The sequence below is a fragment of the Loxodonta africana genome, chromosome 10, assembly GCF_030014295.1.
Source record: "Loxodonta africana isolate mLoxAfr1 chromosome 10, mLoxAfr1.hap2, whole genome shotgun sequence".
Classification (NCBI taxonomy): Eukaryota; Metazoa; Chordata; class Mammalia; order Proboscidea; family Elephantidae; genus Loxodonta; species Loxodonta africana.
In genome coordinates this window covers 28,565,800-28,577,547 of record NC_087351.1, presented here as the reverse complement: position 1 = coordinate 28,577,547, position 11,748 = coordinate 28,565,800, and the positions used below count along the sequence as shown (strand labels likewise).

Here is an 11,748-nt window from a genome sequence, read left to right as displayed (position 1 = left end):
GTATGGGTTACATACACATCAACATAAAGAAAATAAATCCTCACAACTGAAACAATAAGCAACATCAAAATAAATGGAGAATAAATTGAAGTAGTCAAGGATTTCGTTTTACTTGGATCTACAGTTAACACCCATGGAAGCAGTAGTCAAGAAATCAAACAATGTATTGCATTGGGCAAATCTGCTGCAAGTTTAAAAAGCAAGGATATTACCTTGCGGAGTCAGGTGTGACTGCTCAAGCCATGGTATTTTCTTTTTTTATTTCTGCTTTTTTTTTTTTAATAACTTTTATTGTGTTTTAAGTGAAAGTTTACAAATCAAGTCAGTCTGTAACATATAAGCTTATATGCACCTTACTACATACTCCCATTTACTCTCCCCCTAATGAGTCAGCCCGCTCCCTTCTTCCAGTCTCTCCTTTCATGACCATTTTGCCAGTTTCTAACCCTCTCTACTCTTCCATCTCCCCTCCAGACAGGAGATGCCAATACAGTCTCAAGTATCCTCCTGATACAAGTAGCTCACTCTTCATCAGCATTTCTCTCCAGCCCATTGCCCAGTCCCTTCCATGTCTGATGAGTAGTCTTCAGGAACGGTTCCTGTCCTGGGCCAAGAGAAGGTTTGGGGACAAAGACCGCCGGGATTCCTCTAGTCTCAGTCAGACCATTTAAGTCTGGTCTTTTTATGAGAATTTGAAGTCTGCATCCCACTGTTCTCCTGCTCCCTCAGGAGTTCTCTGTTGTGTTCCCTGTCAGGGCAGTAATCAGTTGTGGCCGGGCACCATCTAGTTCTTCTGGTCTCTGGATGATGTAAGTCTCTAGTTCATGTAGCCCTTTCTGTCTCGGGCTCATAGTTACCTGTGACCTTGGTTTTCTTCATTCTCCATTGATCCAGATGGGTTGAGACCAGTTGATGCATCTTAGATGGCCACTTGTTAGCATTTAAGACCCCAGACGCCACACTTCAAAGTGGGATGCAGAATATTTTCATAATAGAGTTTATTATGCCAATTGACTTAGAAGCTCCCTTAAGCCATAGTTCCCAAACCCCCGCCCTTGCTCCGCTGACCTTCGAAGCATTCAGTTTATCCAGGAAACTTCTTCGCTTTTGGTCGAGTAAAGTTGAGCTGACCTTCCCTGTATTGAGTATTGTCCTTCCCTTCACCTAAAGTAGTTCTTATCTACTAACTAATCAGTAAATAACCCTTTCCCACCCTCCCTCCCCCCTCTCGTAACCACAAAAGAATGTGTTCTTCTCAGTTTATACTATTTCTCAAGAACTTATAATAGTGGTTTTATACAGTATTTGTCCTTTTGCATCTGACTAATTTCACTCAGCATAATGCCTTCCAGGTTCCTCCATGTTATGAAACGTTTCACAGATTCCTCACTGTTCTTTATTGATGCGTAGTATTCCATTGTGTGAATGTACCATAATTTATTTAACCATTCATCTAGTGATGGACACCTTGGTTGTTTCCAGCTTTTTGCTATTGTAAACAGAGCTACAATAAACATGAGTGTGCATATATCAGTTCCTGTAAAGGCTCTTATTTCTCTAGGGTATATTCCGAGGAGTGGGATTTCTGGGTTGTATGGTAGTTCTATTTCTAACTTTTTAAGAAAACACCAGATAGATTTCCAGAGAGGTTGTACCATTTTACATTCCCACCAGCAGTGTAAGAGTTCCGATCTCTCTGCAGGCCCTCCAACATATATTATTTTGTGTTTTTTGGATTAATGCCAGCCTTGTTGGAGTGAGATGGAATCTCATCGTAGTTTTAATTTGCATTTCTCTAATGGCTAATGATCGAGAGCATTTTCTCATGTATCTGTCAGCTGCCCGAATATCTTCTTTAGTGAAGTGCGTGTTCATATCCTTTGCCCACTTTTTGATTGGGTTGTTTGTCTTTTTGTGGTTGAGTTTTAACAGAATCCTATAGATTTTAGAGATCAGGCGCTGGTCAGAGATGTCATAGCTGAAAATTTTTTCCCAATCTGTAGGTGGTCTTTTTACCCTTTTGGTGAAGTCTTTAGATGAACATATGCATCTGATTTTTGGGAGCTCCCAGTAATCTGGTTTCTTTTCATCATTTTTAGTAATGTTTTGTATTCTGTTTATGCCTTGCATTAGGGCTCCTAAGGTTGTCCCTATTTTTTCTTCCATGATCTTTATCGTTTTAGTCTTTATGTTTAGGTCTTTGATCCACTTGGAGTTAGTTTTTGTGCATGGTGTGAGGTATGGGTCCTGTTTCATTTTTTTGCAAATGGATATCCAGTTACGCCAGCACCATTTGTTAAAATTTTTCCCCAATTAACTGACACTGGGCCTTTGTCAAATATCAGCTGCTCATATGTGGATGGATTTATATCTGGGTTCTCAATTCTGTTCCTTTGTCCTATGTGCCTGTTATTGTACCAATACCAGGCTGTTTTGACTACTGTGGCTGTATAATATGTTCTAAGATCAGGTAGAGTGAGGCCTCCCACTTGCTTCTTCTTTTTCTGTAATGCTTTACTTATCTGGGGCTTCTTTCCCTTCCATATGAAGTTGGTGATTTGTTTCTCCATCACATTAAAAAATGTCATTGGAATTTGGATCAGAAGTGCATTGTATGTATAGGTGGCTTTTGGTAGAATAGACATTTTTACTATGTTAAGTCTTCCTATCCATGAGCAAGGTATGTTTTTCCACTTATGTAGGTCCTTTTTAGTTTCTTGCACTAGTACTCCGTAGTTTTCTTTGTATAGGTCTTTTACATCTTTGGTAAGGTTTATTCCTAAGTATTTTATCTTCTTGGGGGCTACTGTGAATGGTATTGATTTGGTTATTTCCTCTTTGATATTCTTTCTGTTGGTGTAGAGGAATCCAAGTGATTTTTGTATGTTTATCTTGTATCCCGATACTCTGTTGAACTCTTCTATTAGTTTCAGTAGTTTTCTGGAGGATTCCTTAGGGTTTTCTGTGTATAAGATCATGTCATCTGCAAATAGAGATAATTTTACTTCTTCCTTGCCAATCCGGATGCCCTTAATTTCTTTGTCTAGCCTCATTGCTCCAGTTAGGACCTCTAGCACAATGTTGAATAAGAGCAGTGATAAAGGGCATCCTTGTCTGGTTCCCGTTCTCAAGCGAAATGCCTTCAGGCTCTCTCCATTTTGAATGATGTTGGCTGTTGGCTTTGCAAAGATGCCCTTTATTACGTTGAGGAATTTTCCTTCAATTCCTATTTTGCTGAGAGTTTTTATCATGAATGGGTGTTGGACTTTGTCAAATGCCTTTTCTTCATCAATTGATAAGATCATGTGGTTTTTGTCTTTTATTTGTATGGTGGATTACATTAATGGTTTTTCTAATATTAAACCAGCCTTGCCTTGCACAAAAATAAGTCCCACTTGGTCGTGGTGAATTATTTTTTTGATATGTTGAATTCTATTGGCTAGAATTTTGTTGAGGATTTTTGCATCTATGTTCATGAGGGATATAGGTCTATAATTTTCTTTTTTTGTGGTATCTTTACCTGGTTTTGGCATCAGGGATATGGTGGCTTCATAGAATGAGTTAGGTAGTATTCCATCATTTTCTATGCTTTGAAATCCCTTTAGTAGTAGTGGTGTTAACTCTTCTCTAAAAGTTTGGTAGAACTCTGCAGTGAAGCCATCTGGGCCAGGGCTTTTTTTTGCTGGGAGTTTTTTGATTACCTTTTCAATCTCTTTTTTTGTTATGGGTCTATTTAGTTGTTCTACTTCTGATTGTGTTAGTTTAGGTAGGTAGTGTTTTTCTAGGAATTCATCCATTTCTTCTAGGTTTGCAGATTTGTTAGAGTACAATTTTTCTTAATAATCTGATATGATTCTTTTAATTTCATTTGGGTCTGTTGTGATATGGCCCATCTCATTTCTTATTCGGGTTATTTGTTTCCTTTCCTGTATTTCTTTAGTCAGTCTGGCCAATGGTTTATCAATTTTGTTAATTTTTCCAAAGAACCAGCTTTTGGCTTTGTTAATTCTTTCAATTGTTTTTCTGTTCTCTAATTCATTTAGTTCAGCTCTAATTTTTATTATTTGTTTTCTTCTGGTTCCTGATGGATTCTTTTGTTGCTCACTTTCTATTTGTTCAAGTTGTAGGAACAGTTCTCTGATTTTGGCTCTTTCTTCTTTTTGTATGTGTGCATTTATCGATATAAATTGACCTCTGAGCACTGCTTTTGCTCTGTCCCAGAGGTTTTGATAGGAAGTGTTTTCATTATCGCTGCATTCTATGAATTTCTTTATTCCCTCCTTAATGTCTTCTATAAGCCACTCTTTTTTGAGCAGGGTATTGTTCATTTTCCAAGTATTTGATTTCTTTTCCCTGATTTTTCTGTTATTGATTTCCACTTTTATGGCCTCGTGGTCTGAGAAGATGTCAAACCATGGTATTTTCAATCACCTCACGTGCATGTGAAAAATGAACAATGAATAATGAAGACTGAGGAGGAATTAACACATTTGAATTATCATGTTGGCAAAGAATATTGACTATACCTTGGACTGCCAGAAGAAGTACAGCCAGAATGCTCCTTGGAAGGGAGGAAGGTGAGACTTCATGTTATGTACATTAACACAGTATCGGAAGGGACCAGTCCCTGGAGAAGGACATAATGCTTGGTAAAGTAGAGGGTCAGTGAAAAAGAGAATGACCCTCAATGAGATGAACTGACACACTGGCTGCAATAATGGGCTCAATCATAGCAAAGGTTGGGAGGATGATGCAGGATCAGGCAGTGTTTTGCTCTGCTGTACATAGAGTTGCTCTGAGTCAGAACTGACTGAATGGCACCTAACATAATAATGTCTAAATTTAGTTCAAGGAGCCTTGGTGGTGTAACAGTTAAGTGCTAGGCTGTTAACTGGAAGTTTGACAGGTCAAATTCACCCAGCCACTCTGCAGAAGAAAGCCTGGCAATCTCCTCCCTTTAAGATTACGACCAAAAAAAACCCCTATGGGGAAGTTTTACTCTGTCACATGGACTCACTTTGAGTCAGAAATACACTCAACAGTACCTAACAACAGCAAATTTAATTCATGTATTTTTAATTTTTTTGTTCGAGGAATACATACCTTGTAGTGTTATGTCTTGTTGAAGAATAGGCATTCTTAATCTTATGAAATATTTTCCTAAGTACTTGATAATACCCATGGGGTGCTTGAAGTTTACTTGGTCTGGTATAAATATAACCATTCCATGAGGTGTGAATAATGTTTGCATGGTATATTATTTTCCACCTTTTAACTTCCAGAATATCTGTACCTTTATATTTAAAATGGATATCTTCTTAACATAATGAATCTTGTTTTTTTATGCAGTCCAGAAACCTTAATCTTTAGTTTTTGAAGACAAACCTTTTTTTAAGTTGGTGTTTTTGGTTCATTTACATTTAATGTAATTAATGATATTCAGTGCACTTTCACCAGTGAACTCTTTTTCAGTTTTTTCCATGCCTTCTTATTCTTTATTGTATTTTTAACATTTTGCATAAAAATTCAGTAGAAGATAAAAAAAAAAAATTATTTTATTTTGTTTACTTTTTGCAGATAACTAAACCCTTTTCCTCTGTCTAGAAGCTAGTATGAGAGTCTAATCATTCAGATTCCTCCAAAGTCCCATTTGAGCTTGGAATCATCTTTAATTAGATTGAATTTAATTAGTCTAACCCCCAACATCTGGCATCACTGCCACCAAGGCCTGATATGTTTGATCTTGTCAGTATTTGAGCAAACTCACATAGTTTTGTTTCCCTTTGGATTATGGTCTATAGACATAACATCTAAGCACTGGAGGAATGTCTAAGACTGTGCAAATTCCCTCTGATTTTCGTTTCTTCCTCTGGTACTCATTTTCTGGACAAATTATTGATGTGGGTGTGGGATGAGAGGAATTTATAGAATTAAGCTATTTATTTTTGTGTTTGAAGTTTTTCCAGATTCTAATCTGTATATATCCCACATGTCATTCAAAACTAAGCTTGTTTCTCCCCATCCCTACAAAGTATCTCAATCTATGGCAAGACCACTCCTCCACCGCCCCATATCAGATTAGCCACTTGCAGATAGGAATGGAAACTACAAAAACTCTTGTCTCTTTCTGGAGTTCAATATAATAAGGTGTTTTTTTCTTCATTCATGCTTTGACAGAAAAATATAGTTTTATTTTGTCTAGTGTTCTCTTATTAATAATAAATGAGCAGCATTCTTCTAAATGCCAGTGATAATCAGTGGTCTTTTCCTGTAGTTTGTTTTTGAGGATAAGAATCTTTTCTTATGTTTATAAGACTTCTCATTTTTTTCTTTTGTAAATTGCCTGTTGGCTTTTATTGCCCATAATTCCTTTGACAATATATCTATTTTGTAGTCATTTACTGAAATTCTTTATGTATTAAGGGGAATAACCTCTTATTATTTATATCAACCTTCTAAGTTGAATCTTTTTTTTTTTTTTTCATTTTGACTGGGGAATGCTACCTCCTACAATTCTTGGGTCAGGAGGTACATGCAATGCAATATCCATAGAAATTTTACAGTTGTACAGAAAATAATCTGTACATCTGTGTATGGTGGGCAGATTTTCAACACTCTATTGTCATTTGCTTATGCATATTTTTATTTTTATATTTCAAATATAAATTTATTTTTCTCTTGGTTTTCTAGTCTTTATGCCTTGCTTTTCTCTTGTTCCAGATTTTAAAACAATTCTCATATATTTTTACAATTTTTTTACATTGTTTTGTTTTATTTTTCAAAAAAGCTTTAAACATATATATAAATTTTCTAGAACTTTGCATCTAGAGTTCCAGATTCTGTCTATCAGGTGCATGCATGCAAAGCTTGAATTTAGAAAATAATTAACTAGGGAGAGAAACAATGACATAAGGGGCACTCTGGATCATTCTCCTGATCCCAGATCATGGCTAATTGGTGTGTTCCTTGAGCTAAGAGCTGATGAAGCAGCTCATTGTTTTCCCAGTCTCCTGATTGTTGCACTTACAGGTCACTCAGCAGATTAGTTCTACAGTGTTGTTCTGGGAATTATTTCTGGATTCCCAGCTTAACAAATGACCTTCTGTCCTTCAGAAGATTTTACAAGTACCTGATTTTTCACATTAAGCCTTATTATATTTAAAAAATTAGAGCTATTTCTGTAGTGTACAATATTATCATAATCTCAATCAGAGTGATGTCAATTTGGGGAAAGCTTTAACATCTAGGAAGGATTTGTGAAAATGCATTAGTAACAATCACGAAGCTTAAAAAAAAAAAAGTGAAATAATTTCATGATATTTTTCCATGAAACCTATTAGCTTTCTTTCTTATCCTTCTACTAAATTTTGAATAGAAAAAAAAAGTAATAGTTTATTTCAAAATATACCTGCTATCAGGCATTTGGCATTTAATGTTGTTTTACAGCATACTGATTTCTGCCCAGTCTTGAGGATGTTGCCCTAAGCCGAAGAGAAAACAATCAATTATAGCTGAGTCATTCTTTTGCTTTAAATCTTAAAATAGATTCTTATTGCAGTTAGAATATAATCAAACTCCTTCTATAAGACTAAAAGAACTTGTATGATTTGACCTTTACAGTCACAATAAATTGAATCCTTAAATATGTCACATACTCATTATACTCAAATCAGCATGATTTTCTTTATATTCTTTAAATATATAATTTTTTTTCTCAGTATGCATAACTCCCTCCCCAGTGCCAACAATAAACCATAAACCAAACCTACTGCCATCGAGTTGATTCCTTCCAATTGAAATCATTCATTTACTTAACAAATTCTAGTTTTTATTGAATATTTCCCATTTGTCAGGTCAGATGCCTACAATAAAAAAGCCTGACAGATGGGGAGCGTTCTATAAAAACTAGTGATTGCTAAATGAATGAATGATTTCCAGCTGGAATTTCCCTTTCTTGAGCTCTCATTATAAAATCCACTTAGCAGACTACATGTCTAGTCAATAACCTCCTCATGGAAGATTTCACTTCTTGGTTGCAAAGGGTATAAATCACAGGATTCATCAAAGGAAAGATCACTGTGTGAAAGAAAGAAACCACCTTGTCATCTGGTAAGGCCCTGAAGGGGCGAGTGTAGATGAAGATGGCAGGTCCAAACATGAGAAATATAATAATTATGTGAGTTGTACATGTGGACAAAGCCTTGCTCTTTCCTTCAGAAGAAGACCTATGCACATGGCAGAAGACCACTGCATAGGAGACTAAAAGGCCTAGGAAACACACGAGAGTGAGCAAGCCACTACTGAAGACCATAAGGAGCTCCACTACAATGGTGTCTGTGCAGGCCAGCTTGATGACCTGTGGGACGTCACAGAAGAAGTTATCCAGCTGATTTGGGCCACAGAAGGGCAAGTGGAGGATGAGCGCTACCTGGATAATGGAGTAGACAAAGCCCCCAAACCACAAACTCAACCATAATGTGTAGCAAACTCTAAGGCTCATGATAGTTGAATAGTGTAAAGGACGACATATGGCAATGTAGCAGTCAAATGCCATCACTACGAGGAGTAACCCCTCCCCTCCTCCAAGGAAGTGCAAAAACAAGAGCTGAGTGATGCAGCTTCTGTAGGAAATCACCTTCTTCTCAGAGAGGAAGTTTGCCAGCATCCTGGGAGCCACAATGAAGGAGTAGGATGCATCCAGGAAGACCAGGTTGCCCAGGAAGAAGTAGAGTGGGGCTGAAAGAGCAGGGTCTGATCTGTTGGTGAGGGTGATGAGGAAATTTCCAGGGAGGATGTTGAGGTAGAAAATTAAGATCAGCACAAAGACCAGGGGCTGCATATCTGCAGACTGGATAAGACCAAGAAGGATGAATTCTGTCACCACTGTGCTATTTCTTATTTCCATTTCCTTTGCCTACAGAACGTCGAGAAGCAGAGAGTTTATTTCCACCTCTTTTACCTACCATAGTTTTTCTCAAGCTAAAAGCAGTATATTTCACATCCATGTTAGGCCATTGCTCTCCCAGAGACTAAGAAATTTCTTTTATTCTCATTCTTCTTGATTTCATTAGTGCCAACACCCTGGTCTCCAAACCACACTCTTCTGCTTCAGTCCTGTGCTTGTATCTAACTGTTCTATCATGTGAGACTCTGGTATACCCTGACCTGGATTTATTCCTCATTTGCTTGAGGCATATTAAAATTTTCCTCATTGAGAAAGATTAACCCCAGTTATTGAGATCTTCTGGTTTTAATTGGAATGTGATATCTTAATTGTAACGGTTGTGCATGTCTATTCATGAAAATTTATTGAACTATACAATACATACAATACAATACTGAACTATACAATAATACGATTTATATACATATTCTATATATAAATTGCATTTTAAGAATGTTTATCCAAAAAGAAAAAAAAAGGCTTACTCTAAATATCTCCTTTTATCTCTATAGTATATCAAGCCATCAAGCTGATTTAAATGAAAAGAATACTTGTCACTCTGATCTCAAATCAAGGTCTGAGTCTTATCTGTACAGTAGTTTCACGTGGAAACACACACCCTGGGGGATGCACATAATGATTTTTTGGTACGAAAACAGTAGTAGAATTTCTACTCACATATATATAGTGTGTGTGTATGTCTGTGTTTATTCATTCTCCTTTGCTCAAAGTGAGTTGGGACCAATTGAGATTCATATATTCATATCAATATATTCAATTGATATTCATATGTTATCATATCCCATTCTTTAAAGTTCTGTTTTTGCAAGTTTTATACTTTATAAATAATTATGATATAACTAAACATAAAATATGTAAATATATATATTTTGATGATGTGTGCTCCAAATGTTTTATGTTTGAGATGCAAAATTTTTAAACCTTGAATACTTTTAATTAAGCTAGAGCAAAATAAGAAGCATCATGATAAACAGAAAAAAGATCGAAGTTGTCAAAGGTTTCATTTTACTTGGATCCACAATCAACGCCCATGGAAGCAGTAGTCAAGAAATTAAACAGCGCATTGCATTGGGCAAATCTGCTGCAAAAGACCACTTTAAAGTGTTAAAAAGCAAAGATGTCTCTTTAAGGACTAAGCTGTCTCTGACCTAAGCCATGGGATTTCAATTGCCTCATATGCATGCAAAAGCTGGACAATGCATAAGGAAGACCAAAGAAGAATTGATGCCTTTGAATTATGGTGTTGGCAAAGAATATTGGATATACCATGGACTGCCAAAAGAATGAACAAATCTGTCTTAGAAGTACAGCAGGAATGCTTCTTAGAAGCACAGATGACAAGACTTCATCTCACATACTTTGGACATGTTTTCAGAAAGGATCAGTTCCTGGAGAAAGATATCATGGTTGGTAAAGTAGTGGGTCAGTGAAAAAGAGGAAGACCCTCAATAAAATGAATTGACACAGTGGCTGCAGCAATGAGCTCAAGCACAACAATGATCATGAGGATGGTACAGGACAGGGCAATGTTTCGTTCTGTCGTACATAGAGTCGCTATGAGCCAGAACTGACCCGATGGCATCTAACAACATAGCAACAACAGGGCAAAATACAATATTTTACGTCTTCAGTTACACTGCACACTTGTTATAAAACCAAAAACAAACTTGTTTCTGCCTACTTGATTCCTACTCATAGTGACCCTATAGGGCAGAGTAGAACTGCCCATAAGGCTCCCAAGGGTGGCTGGTCGATTCAGATTGTGACCTTTTGGTTAGCAAACTATCTCCTAACCAGTGTGCCACCAGGGCTCCTATTATGAAACAGTATCATGGATTATGGGGTGCAAAGGAGGGGAGGAGAAGGTGTCCACTGACTTTAACTGAAAAGGGAGACAGAACAAGGAAGACAGAAACAATAAAGTCCAAAATAAGAACTGAAAGGAACTGTTTACCATGTCATTTTAGGGCACATCTATTCAAAACATCAAAATGTCTGCTTTTTGTATATCTAGGCCAAACTGATTGATTAACATAGTCAAAGTGGCAATTATGAAAGAGATACTTACATCACATGGCATATATATGTCATCACCATATACACAAAGTACACACATTGTGTCTTAATCAAAACCGAAGTGCAAAAGTTTATTTATGATGCCATTCAAATTAGCTTTTCCTTTCCTTTTTTCTTTTTGGCATTTTGACATTCATTGACCTCAACATTTATTATTCCTTCTCTGCATAAAACCTGCTGTTAGAAAAGTAAGTCAGGAATCTCTCTCTAAGTTGTGCGCCTCTTGCATGCTTTTTTACAGTTGCCTATTTCACCCTCAGTAATTGAAAACATCTTCATGACATAGATGAAACTTTTAAGTATCTCTAGCGTTAAAAGTTGTAGGGTTTTTCATTCTGCCTTGTGTTTTATTTATCTACCACTTCTGGTCTCCTATTGACTCCTTGTTATTGTTGTTGTTAGTTGCCGTCGAGTTGGCTCTGATTCATGACCACCTTAACTCTAACAGCACAAAATGTTGCCTGGTCCTTTTCCATCTACCTGATCACTGGTATGTTTCAATCTATGGACTCCTTAGCAGATGGAATTCATTGTCATCTATGATCTTTGACTCACTGTGTCCTCTTACCCCATTTCAGTCTCTATACCTTTGTAGTACCTGTGATCCTCACATCATGCTCATCAGATATCAAGAGACAGAAGATATATGCTCAAGTAATGGACATTACTCTAGGAAAAATTAGGCAAGTTCCTGAAAAAAAATAAAA

At 36.8% G+C, this 11,748-nt stretch overlaps 1 protein-coding gene across 1 annotated transcript; it reads right to left on the bottom strand.

Moving 5' to 3' along the window:
* Nucleotides 1-6,955: 6,955 nt before the first annotated feature.
* On the bottom strand, nucleotides 6,956-9,238 carry LOC100676860 (olfactory receptor 4N4C-like). The gene has a single exon (XM_003423332.3). It carries the CDS (start codon nucleotides 8,903-8,905, stop codon nucleotides 7,979-7,981), a length of 927 nt encoding a protein of 308 aa, XP_003423380.2. The 5' UTR covers nucleotides 8,906-9,238; the 3' UTR covers nucleotides 6,956-7,978.
* Nucleotides 9,239-11,748: the final 2,510 nt, after the last annotated feature.